The sequence below is a fragment of the Panthera uncia genome, assembly GCF_023721935.1.
Source record: "Panthera uncia isolate 11264 chromosome C1 unlocalized genomic scaffold, Puncia_PCG_1.0 HiC_scaffold_4, whole genome shotgun sequence".
In the NCBI taxonomy this organism is placed as follows: domain Eukaryota; kingdom Metazoa; phylum Chordata; class Mammalia; order Carnivora; family Felidae; genus Panthera; species Panthera uncia.
The window spans coordinates 836,808-849,438 of NW_026057585.1; the positions used below are offsets into that span (position 1 = coordinate 836,808).

General features: G+C 38.8%; 1 protein-coding gene across 2 annotated transcripts in view; it reads right to left on the reverse strand.

The window, feature by feature from the left end:
• The window catches only part of SNX27 (sorting nexin 27), a 69,682-nt gene that overhangs the window by 23,040 nt on the left and 34,011 nt on the right, over positions 1 to 12,631 (reverse strand). For both annotated transcript variants that reach the window (XM_049616270.1, XM_049616271.1), the window contains exons 3-4: positions 2,449 to 2,641; positions 810 to 874 (exon numbers count right to left, since the gene is read on the reverse strand). In XM_049616270.1, the coding sequence (XP_049472227.1) occupies positions 810 to 874; positions 2,449 to 2,641 (258 nt within the window). The remainder of the gene's footprint in view (positions 1 to 809; positions 875 to 2,448; positions 2,642 to 12,631) is intronic.

The window sequence follows — 12,631 nt, forward strand, 5'->3', positions numbered from 1 at the left end:
GAAAGAAAGAAAGAAAGAAAGAAAGAAAGAAAGAAAGAAAGAAAGAAAAAGAAAGGAAGGAAGGAAGGAAGGAAAAGAAAATGGTAACTATGAGGTAATGGATAGGTTCATTAGCTTGACTGTTGTGATCTTTCACAATGTATACATACATCAAAACATCAAGTTGTACACCTCAAATATAGATGATTCTTATTTGTCAATTCTAACTCAATAAGGCTAGAAAAAAAGACTTAGCTCTTACCTACAGGTAGTTCACACTGTAGTGAACTAAAAATATAAAGTAATAATTTGATTATATGTACACAAAATGGGAGAATAGGATAGCAACAAGGTGATGATTGAGTGGTCTGACTGCAAAAGTTCCTAAACCAAAGACTTGAGGGACACCTGAGTGGCTCAGTCAGTTGAGCGTCCAACTTCAGCTCAGGTCATGATCTCATGGTTTATGAGTTTGAGTCCTGCATCAGGCTCTGTGCTGACAGTGCAGAGCCCACTTTGGATTCTCTGTCTCCCTCTCTCTCTCTGCCCCTCCCCAATCACGCAGGCTCTTAAAAAAAAAAAAAAAAAAAAAAAAAAAAGATAAAGATAAAGAAAAACCAAGGACTTGAGTATCAGGGAAGGCTATGCAAAGAGAAAGTGAACCAAGCGCTAGGTCTTAAAAGATAAGCAGGATACATAAGAAAGGCAACTTGAAAAAAAAAACGGTCATTGGGGGAATTTACAGCAATTCAACCTGTAATTGACATCTTTATCCCCCCGCCCGCAAGGAGCCAAGGGGTGAACAGTCATTGTGGGGAGTATTTACCTACCTCATCTGATTCTGATAGGAATTCCTGCATGATGTCACTCTCACCAATGACACGTATTGAGCATACTGTAGAAAACAAAAATTGAATCTGGCGTGAGACCCTAAAATGGAGACTTTAAAGTCAACAATGTATCAAGATTTAAGTATAAATCATCAGTAGCAGGCAATGCTGAGGTGGTCATTCCTGATGTATAACACATTAAGGCACAACAAACATTCATATAAATATGAACCACAACAGAGGAAAATTAGGATGTTCAAAGATGTAGCTTGCTAAAAACATTATACATAGCCAAATGAAGTCATTCAAAATAACACTTCAGTAAATCTAACTTTGCAGTCTCATGTGAACGAAGACCAAGCCAGACAACAGAGCTAGGGTAAGGTCAATCAGGAATAAAGCAAACACAAAACTGAAATACAGAAGGAAAAATGTATACTTGGTCTACCTAGGAACGAGGCCAGTCAGAGAACCATAAGCAGTTAAAAACACTTTGGGAAAAATGGGTAGGTAATTAAGTATTAAGCTCAGCGCATCTTCTCACCTCACTGACTTAAGCTTCAAAACAACAACCTTTAAAAGGAAGGAAGGAAGGAAGGAAGGAAAGTAGCTAATTGTCTAAATCTAAGAAAGTTAATTTCCTGACACTCTCATGAGGATAATGAGTTATACTGATGACTTCACTTCATTTTATTAAAAAAATTTATACCCTTTTCATTTCCCAAGGGCTGTGTTTAGAGGCCATTCCATGTTAGAAAAAAGCTAAAAACAGATGAGGAAGTCTCACTACCTTCTACAGGGGAAACAGTTTTTCTTCAGGGATAAGGCTCTCCACTAAAATTTTAAAAAATTCAACTAGGTCAATTAGTTCTTACACAAGGACACAGAATTAATAAATATCACATAAGACTATTTTTCTATTAAATTAGTATTTTAAAGAGAAGCCTGTTGCACAACTGGCAAATTATATAACTCTATAATGGAGCGAAGCAAGGTGTCTTCTCTGAGCCACAAAATGAACTATCTTGTTCCAGAGATCTGGGTCATTTCTCCTTGACTTTCCGATAACCAAATGTTTCAGCATCCATATCCACAAACTCCTGATGTACTATTTGGAAGTCCTGAGATAACAAGTAAAGTTTCAATACTTCCACCTATAACCTGCTTAGATCAAGGGGACTTTAGAGATCCACAACTTGGCAAACCTATCCATGGACAACTGTAAGAGGAAAAAGGACTTTTCAAGTAGGATATGCCAGTGAACTAAGAGTCATTTCAATAAAAATGTTTTAAACACAGCCCACTTAGTTGCCAAATCAATTCAGCATGTTGATGAGTAGGTCTGTACGTGTTTGCTGGCAAATAACATAACCCAATAAAGGTCCCTAATACATCAAAAACTAATTATGCATTTTTCTGTTTTTAAGTGCTCAGCAAGTCAATAATATAGGCTATTAATCCTTGTATTGGACATTTCAGTTTTGGCTTCAAAGCTCAGATCATTCAACACCAATGGTCAGAAATTTGATTTACTTTCACTATTCAGTTTCAGGAAACTTAGCCATGCGGTTTAAGAGTTGCAACACATACCTAGAATCCAAGTCTACTTAAGGTAGTAGCATTTAATAGGCCAACTTACCTTTTTCTAGATATTCTTCCAACCCCCGACGTCGGGCATCTAATTGCTGTTCTGATAAAGAGAATGGCCACTTCCCTGGAAGTCGGGGAAATGTAAAGTTGGCAAACTCTCTCTTCAGGTTCTGGTGTAGGATAGCAAACTCCCGGTACCGCTTAGAACACAGCTGCCTCCCTGCCATATAAACATTGTATACCTGGTGAGGGGGAAGAACAAAAAAAAAAAAAAAAAAAAAAAAAAAAAAAAAAAAAAAAAAAAAAACAAACAAAAACAAAAAACAAAAAAAGCCTACTTACTACCAATTAAATCACAGAATCATCTAAAGTCAAGCTCAGGCTGATACTGGTGAGGTATATTCTGCTATGCACTTAACAGAGAACATGTTCAAGGTCACTGTCAAGTAAGGCTTACTTTCAATAAGCATGCCAGAAATGATGTGGACAACAGAGTGCTACTCTTTTCAAGTGGCCCATAATCTAATTTTTGCTATTAAAATTACCTCCAACACAGTGCTTTCAATATCTTCAAAGACAATTTTCAGCTTTTAAGCGTGGATCTTTATTTTTAGAAAGTTAAAAGTCATTCAAAGCCAATGGTAAATCTAGTGAATGAATAAGCAAGCAAATTTGGAGAGAGATGGATGTACAAAACGAAGGTGGATTATAAAGCATTGTGACTGATATTTGTGTGTGGTCCAAACTTCTAAAGGAATGTCTAAAAATGATGTAACAGTGGCATTTTGTTAGCAAAAGGTTTCTGTGGCAAAAACTCCTTTCCTGAAGTCAGGTATCCTTAGTTTTGCTCTTCCTTAAAATCGGGTTAACAAAAAGTGAAATAAACGTATTCTAAGGACCATCTTGTAATAACAAAGAGTTAATAATCCTCATGAAGAAACAGTTAGAGATTTTTGTTTATTGTTCATAGATGCCTGCCAAACTTTTAGAACAGGGTCTGGAACATAGCAGGGAGTCAGTAAGTATTTGATGAAGAAATTAATGCATATATGTGAAGTTTCTGAGTATGCACCCACATAAAGGAAAGTCTTGAATATGTACCCTCATAAAGTGACGGAATGTGTAATCCAAAAACATCTAATAATCCAAGTTACCCTATATTCTCAGAACATATCAAATTAGGCAGAGATGGGAAAAAAAGGCCCCAAATCACATTTACTGGTTTTGCAAAAATCATTCTGAATTTTAAATGTGCACAAAACAGATCATCTACACATGGAATCAAGAGTTAATCACTGAGAATGTGTGGGCCAAAGCCTTCCCTTAAAGCTCAAAAAGAATCTTTACCATGCTTCTGTGATTTAGGAAGTATGAGTTAAATGCAAAAATAAAATAATTTACTCATTCAAGACTCTTCTCCCATAACTCTCCAACTATGATTCCTCCCCCAATTAAAGGCAAAATCTCTAATCACTATGAAACAGTCTCCAGGGATGTGTATGATCCTGATCAATGAGCTTTCTTCCTGTGATTATCACTCAAAGTTGTGACTGTCTGTGATGAAGCACATATATTACCAAAGTATTCCCATCACTTCCTCCTGAAGTACAAATGCATAAGAAAACAAGAGTCTCTTTACACAACACCACCTGTTCTCTTTGGAGCAGGCAGTCTTAAAAAAATTTTTTTTTAATGTTTATTTTTGAGAGAGAGAGAGAGGGAGAGAGAGAGAGAGGGAGAGAGAACATGGGGGGGAGGGGCAGAGAGAGAGGGAGAGAGAGATGGAAACACAAACTCTGAAGCAGGCTCCAGGCTCTGAGCTGTCAACACAGAGCCCGACACGGGGCTCAAACTCACAAACCATGAGATCATGCCTTGAGCCGAAGTTGGACACTCACCCAACTGAGCCACCCAGGCACCCCTGGAGCAGGCAGTCTTAAGAAGTCTTATTCAGTTTGGTCTTATATACTTCCATCTCAAACTAAACTATCCAAATTTCTCACTAATATCACCATTCCTTTGCTTAAAAAGCAAGTCCGCAATACTATAGGTGATATGTATCAGCCTGAATTCCTCATACAATGAAGAAAGGAAGGGAGGTAAAACTAGTTAGTGACACTGCCGGCTCAAAGATCTGCCCCCAAGTCTCTTTCCAAGGAAGAGTACAGTAGGTCCTTGATAATGTACATGAAGACTATGACTGCATTTCCTCAAAGGTGACCACTTGAGTGATCTCCAGTCCAGTAAAATATTTCCTAGGGTAGAACCCTAGAGCTTGAGAAGCCTTTGTGATAGTTTCAAAAAGAAATCTGAAAAGTTGATTCAACTTTCAGTTTCTTGATAAAGTGAGAAGAGTTAACATTAAATAGCCTCTCACCTACCTCCCTACCAATCTCTATTTAAATGTGGCATCACAGGAAACAGAAATATAAACAGGATGCCTGACAGTTCTGTAATATTTTAATGCAAGTAGAAATGGCTTCCACAAGAGCCAAAAACACTTTTAAATTAACTGTGCTTAGTAAATGAGAAATATACAAAAAGATCACAACAGGAGCACCTGGGTGGCTCAGTTGGTTAAGCCTCTGACTGGCTCAGGTCATGATCTCAGTTTGTGGGTTTAATCTCTGCATCAGGCTCTGTGCTGATAGCTCGTAGTCTGGAGCCTGCTTCAGATCCTGTGTCTCCCTCTCTCTGCCCCTCTCCTGCTTGTTCTCTCTTTCAAAAATAAACAAACATTAAAAAACTTTTTTTTTTTTAAATCACAACAGAGACTGCTTTGTTCTTCATTGGTCCTTAAAATGAACCAAGATCTATTAGTATTTGTATTTCCCTGGTTTGGATACACTCATTTGCCCAAAAAATGACCAATTCACTTAGTGCATGCTGAGATCTTCTGCCTAAAACTCATGAATGTCCATGATCCATGAGAAACGCCCAGAGCCTCATTACAAATGAGAAAGTCCATCAAAAAATATATTCTCTGGGGGTGTCTGAGTGGCTCAGTCGGTTAAGCATCTGATTTCAGCTCAGGTCATGATCTCACGGTTTGGGAGTTCGAGCCAACTGTCAGGCTCTGCTGTCAATGTGGAGCCTGCTTTGGATCCTCTATCCCCTTCTCTCTGTGCCCCTTCCCTGCGCATGTCCTCTTTCTCTCTCAAAAATAAATAAATGTTGAAAATATATATATATATATATTCTCTGGACTTAAAGGAGAACATAATCAAATAGAAATTAAAGATATACACAGGCAGGCCGTGCTTCTAGGATCTTTCCATTTTAATTTAAACCCTAAGACTGGTTGGCTCATAAATGGAATTAGATGAAGTTAATCTAGCTTGTGATAGTACACTGAATTTAATGATCACTGGTCACCTTCTTCTCCAACTGACCATAACCTACAAGACTTCAAGTTGGAATGTTCAGACTGCAAAACCAGTTGTCTGAGAAAACAATTCTTTCTTCCTTTTTTTTTTTTTTTTTTTTTGGTTTATACTAGTTTATTTAGGGATTCCATTTTCATTCCTCAATAGACTTTATATATTTCTTATATTTTTCTTCACTCATTAATTCATCCAATTCTGAAGGATTACTGTTATCTTGATCAGACAACCATCTTCCTAACAAGATTTGTTGACAAGTCCTGGATTTTCTCTAAGAGCTTCATTAATTTCAGTTACTTCTTCTGATAGAGGAGAATAAGAGTTCACCAGCAGCTTTCACACTGTCCAAAGCACCAAACTCATTTTGTTTGTTCAGTTTGGTCCCAACTTCAGGCAGACTACATTAAACAACATCTCCCAAAGCTTCCTGTGCAAAATTGCTGATTCCCACTGTTCCAACATCATTTCTGTTGTTTGTCTGTGAATTCATGCATGGAGAGCAGAGCCCACCCTCAGCCCCAGGACCTGGGCAGGCAGGGCACTGCAGGCATGGATTCCGTACACAGGTTACAGGCCTCAGCCCGCATGCTCCACATCACTCATAGCACCATTGAGGGTAACAAGTTTCAGTCCTCTTGAGATAGTCTTTGTTCAGTAAGAACCCAATAGGGAAAAAGGCATGGATTATAGGTGGGGAAAGTGTAAAACTTATCTGATCAGTGATCTTATTTTGTTTCTCTAGATTCTGTAAGTCAAAGTTCCAAAATTCAACTTCAAAATGACTTCTAAATATGTAAATGCTGAAAATCCATGCTATGCCATTTATCTCTCCAGCCTCATGATTTAATGCTATGTAATGAATGCCAGAAGATGGTAACTGGTAAGTTCTTTTCTTGCTTTCTTTCTCTCTCTCTTTTCTTTTCTTTTCTTTCTTTCTTTCTCTCTCTCTCTCTCTTTCAAGTAGACTCCATGCGCAATGTGGGGCTTGAACTCACAAGCCCAAGATCAACAGTCTTGTGCCCTACTGATTCAGCCAGCCAGCTGCCCTGTAACTGATAAAGTCTTACAATAAGCACAAGCCACTGTGGGAAAGCAATTCTAGTAACATCTGGGTATTCAATAGCAAAACTGAAATCCCAGATATCAGAGATCTTCATTTTGTTGGTTCCTTAACCCTCCCACCTACAGATAAGGCTTTTAAGTGATAACGTCTCAACCTATGTAGGATCTAGATATTAAAACGTTCTCATTTTTTCAAACCTTTAGTAAACCGACAGGAATTGTGCTACTGAACAGAGAAGAGAATCTCCATACATAATGCAAAAGTGAAAAAAAAAAAAAGTAGAATGATGACATTTTGGCCATGGCAATATCACTCAAGTTCAGCTTCTGAAAGTCTAGCAGACACTGTCCTGGTTCCTGCCATTGATCTGGATGAATCTTCAATGTACATTATGACCAACAAATTGCTTCCAACAGCACCCTGCCATTTAATCTTATTTTTAGCTGAAAATTCATCTTAAGAAAACCACATTAGGGACACGTGGGTGGTTCAGTCAGTTGAGCATCTGACTTTTGGCTTAGGTCATGATCTCACGGCTTGTGGGTTCGAGCCCTGCGTCGGGCTCTATGATGATAATTCAGAGCCTGGAGCCTGCTTCAGATCCTGTGTCTCCCTTTCTCTCTGCCCCTCCCTCCCTCATGCTCTGTCTCTGTCTCTCAAAATTGAATAAACATTTAAAAAAAATTAAAAAAAAAACCCCAAACATTATTGCCATTCATAAGCTGCCTATAAAAGCAAAAGGAGATACAGCACTCTTAGCTGATTTCTGAGTAAAATGGGTGAGATCCTTAACAATGGAACACTGAAATATTTTTCCTAAATGCTGAAGCATTAGGCTCCTTCTTGGGAAGAAAAAAGCATAAAGGCCACAATATGCTCTTAAATAACTTCGGTTTCTTGTGTGTGTATTCTCCCTAACATGGATCATAAATGGTCTCCGTTACTTTTTTTTTTTTCTTTATTTGGACCTTGGGTATACAGAACTGGATTAATCATAATCTTTGGTTCACAACATAGTCTCATGGCAAGCTCTTTGGATATTAAATTAGTTATTTTTAACCTTGCAAAAAGTAAACTATAAACTAAGACCCTGACACTTATTTTTTTTTTTTAATTTTTTTTTAATGTTTATTTATTTTTGAGACAGAGAGAGACAGAGCATGAATGGGGGAGGGGCAGAGAGAGAGGGAGACACAGAATCGGAAGCAGGCTCCAGGCTCTGAGCCATCAGCCCAGAGCCTGACGCGGGGCTCGAACTCACGAACCGCGAGATCGTGACCTGAGCCGAAGTCGGACGCTCAACCGACTGAGCCACCCAGGCGCCCCATGACACTTATTTCTAACCATAGTCTCTGCCTCCTTCATCCCCTCTCCCTGCTTCCCTGACCCCCAAAATGATCATAATCATGTTCATCATTCCCTCGCTTTTCTTTTTATAGTTTTTTCATGTATTTATATGTAATACTTAAATTCTTTTTTATTTTAATTTTTAAAGGGCATTTAGGTTTTATAAAAAGGTTACCATGCACAGTGAGACCTTCCAGGGCTTATTTTTTCCCTTAGTCTCATCCACAATGTTACACACCTTTGTGGTTTATTCTGCTGTATATAACAGTTGTTTTGCTTTTTATTTATTTTTAATGTTTATTTATTTTTGAGAGGGACAGACAGAGTACGAGCAGGGAAGGAGCAAAGAGAGAGGGAGACACAGAACCTGAAGCAGGCTCCAGGCTCTGACCTGTCAGCACAGAGACTGATGCAGGGCTTAACCCCACAAACTGTGAGATTGTGACCTAAGCCAAAATCAGAGGCTTAACCGACCGAGTTACCCACACACCCCTGTTGTTTTGCTTTTTAAATACCTGTTCTGTTGATGAGCACTTGGGTTGATTCTGGGTTTTTGCTATTGTGAACAAATACTGCTATGAACTTGTACATATGCCCCCTGTTGTACGTATATAAGAGATTCTCCTAGATGTACTCAGACTAGAACTGCAGGGTTATAAGGTATGTGAATATTCAACTGAAAGAGATCATGCCAAACTGTAAGCTAAAGTGGTTACATCAAGTTATACTCCTTTCATAATACATAAAAAAATTCTTTTACTTCTTGCCAATGGGGAATGGGTGGGAAAAGATTTCCTACTGTGGTTCCAATTTACAATTCTCTTAATGTTACATGTAATGATGTCAATCATCTCTTCACGTATTTATTGGCCATGTGAGTGTCCTCTTCTGTAAAAAAACATATTCATATATTTTGTCCAGTGTTGCATTAATTTTTTGTGTTTTTCTCACTGATTTGTAGAGTTGTTTATATGTTCTTGACATAATCTTTTTCATGTTGTATACACTGTATCTTCTCCTACTGTATCATTTGTTTTGTCACTTTATTAACTTGGTTTTTTTGGGGTTTTTTTCTGTTTAATTCTTTTAAAGTTTATTTATTTTGAGAGACAGTGCACATGAGCAGGGGAGGGGCAGAGACAGAGGGAGAGAGAGAATCCTAAGCAAGCTGTGTGCCATCAGCACAGAGCTGGACACGGGGCTTGATCTGATGAACTGTGAGATCATGACCTAAGCCAAAATCAAGAGTTAGATGCTTAACCAAAGTAAGCCACGCAGGTGCCCCCCAAATTTCTCAGTTTTAGAGTCCAATTTATCATTATTTTTATTACCAGTGCTTTCTGTGTCTTTTAAACTCTTTGCTATACCCAGGATCAAAAAGCTATTCACCTATACTTTCTACTAAGAGCTTTTAATTTTTTCATTTTGTCATTTAAGTCTTAATCCATCTAGAATTGATTTTTCTAAATAGTATGAAATAGGATTCTGTTGGTATGTCTTCTAAAATCAAGAAATAAAATACCCATAAATAAAAATATTCTGCTTTTATAGGATAGTCTGGAAATTTTATGGATGGTCTGGAATTAACCTTCCACTGTAAACACTAGAAACTAGGCAAAACATAGAAACAACTATTTTTGGACAGTGGACAATAGGCAGCTAAGAACTGTGATCCCTGAGAAAAGGAAAACAAACACGATGAGCCCTACCTCAACCTAGGCTTCCTGTCTAGAGGTAACTCTTGAACTACAACTCAGACAGGGGCAACCAAACAATTTGGCAACTTCACGGAGTTGTGGAGACAGAGACTAGAGTTTAGGGAGGCTAAAGCAGCTAGACTTTGCAGAACACAAGAGGAGGGAGCTAAAGAGAGACAGAGCTCTAGAAATCTGCATAGGCTCCCCTTGAATTTTGGCTGAATAGCAATTTGAGGAAAAGAACTATTACCAGGGTGAGTTGTAAAAATAACAATTACCTGAGTTCAAAGACCATCTTTAATCATCTGACTTTCCTCCAACCAGAATAGAGAGACCTCCCTTGAATTTCTATAGCAATCAAAAGAACTAAAAAGGGCTATGCTTTAGGAGTAGGGCTAAATTAGTTCTAGAGTAAAAACTACTCTATGCTCATACTAAAAGAGCTTAAAAACAAACCTAAAAAAGAATCAAAGTAATCTGTAAGGAACTTAACTGCATGCCAGCAAAAAAAGAAAGAAAAAAAAAAAAAGAAAAAGAAAAAATTTCAACATTCTTTAAAGGAATGTAACAAAATCTAACACACAATAACATTAAATTAACAGTGTACAGGGGGTGCCTGGGTGGCTCAGGATTAAGCGGTCAATTCTTGATTTCAGCTCAGGTCATGATCTCACCTGATGAGTTCCAGCCCCACATCTGGCTCTGTGCTGACAGTGCAGAGCCTGCTTGGAATTCTCTGTCTCCCTCTCTGTCTGCCCCTCTCCCATTCACAATCTCTTTCTCTCTCTCAAAAATGAATAAACATTAAAAAAAAATTAACAGTGTGTGATACCCCATCAAAAATTACTAGACATACAAGGAAACATGAAAATTTAACCTGTAAACCAGGAGAGAAATCAGTCAATAGAAACAGACTCAGAAATAACAGAAACAAAAGAAGTAGCAAATACATTAAGCAACTATAGGATTTAGGAAGGTGCAAGAACAGTAATCTCATTCCAGACATAAGAGAGCTCCTATGCACATGCAAGTCTCCCCCCTGGGCCTCTTGTGCTCACAAGAAAGACTAGGGACAGAGCAGGAGCCTAGAAATGGTCTACCATAGTAGCCTAGGCATGAGAAAGGTGACTGGCAATTGTTAGGGGACAGACACAATGCTCCACCCACCTTCCCTAGACCTTTCTCTTCCATTAAGCAAAAGCCTTAGTCCCTTGGGGGATGGGCAGCAAACCCTTTCATCTGGAGGGCACTGGTGAAGATCCCCTGCTTCTGGGAAAAAAGTAAAAGCAAAAACCCTCCACTCCTGGTGAGAGGCAGGAAACCATCTTAGGCCCAAGTTCCTGATACTAAGTAGAGATTGGCCATAGCTGGGGGAGGGAGAAGAAACTCTTCCAAGACTAACCACAGATACAAGGCAGAGTTTAGTTGTGATAAGGAAGAAGGGTAGAAAAACTAAAAGTCTCACTCCCAAGACATAGGCACAGGGTCTAAGTAGACTGCCTAAGACAGAAGCAGGACCAGATAACAGAGAACCTTATTACAAACCTAGCCTACATAAAAAGCAAGAGTGGTTCACCAGCGGAAGAGAGGCAAGAGTATGGAGAGAATTTGTCTGTGGTACAGGCATGCAGGGGTGGCTAAAAGTTGAGAGAGGGAAGAGGAGAACAGTGAGAAAAAACAGAGCCTCTGACCCCAGCCCCCAGTCTAAGCACAAAGCGACTTACTGTTAGAGGGATTTGAACTTTACAGCACAATAAAGGTACCAAAAGCCACAACAACACCCAAATTGAGCTTGACCGGCTCAATCCCCTAACAGAAGAAGATGCCTGCATATTTTCAGATTCAAATACTACTTACCTCAGTCGCTACTGTTCTACACATGATGCTTGGCATATTCAATCACATATTACAGGACAAAAAAGCAAGACATAAAAAACACGTATGTCAAGAGATAAGGTAGTCTCAGAGATATCTAGATATTAAAACTATCAGACAGGGATCTTAAAATAACTATGATTCAGGGGCACCTGGGTGGCTCAGTCAGTTGAGCAAATGACTCTTGATTTCAGCCCAGGTCATGATCTTGTGTTTCATGGGTTTGAACAGCATGATGGGCTCCACGCTGACAGTACAGAGGCTGCTTGGGATTCTCTCTTTCTCTCTCTCTCTCTCTGCCTCTTCCTTGCTCACTCTGTCTCTCTCAAAATGAATAAACAAACTTAAAACAATTTTTTTAATAAAATAAAATAACTATGATTCATATATTAAAAGATCTCATGGGGGCGCCTGGGTGGCTCAGTTGGTTAAGCGGCCGACTTCAGCTCAGGTCATGATCTCGCGGTCCGTGAGTTCGAGCACCGCGTCGGGCTCTGTGCTGACAGCTCAGAGCCTGGAGCCTGTTTCAGATTCTGTGTCTCCCTCTCTCTGACCCTCCCCCGTTCATGCTCTGTCTCTCTCTGTCTCAAAAATAAATAAACGTTAAAAAAAAAAAAATTAAAAAAAAAAGATCTCATGGAAAATGTACACAGCATGTGTAAATAGATGGACAATTTTAAGGGAAATAATAGAAATAAAAAAACACGATGCCAGAGATGTAGAATTTCTCTGACAAGCTCATCAGTAGACTGGACACAGCTGAGGAAATAATCAGTGAACTTGCAAATAGGACAATAAAAATAATCTAAAGCAAAACAAAAAAGAAAAACAGAATAGAGCATTCAAAAGCTAAAGGCCAATATCAGT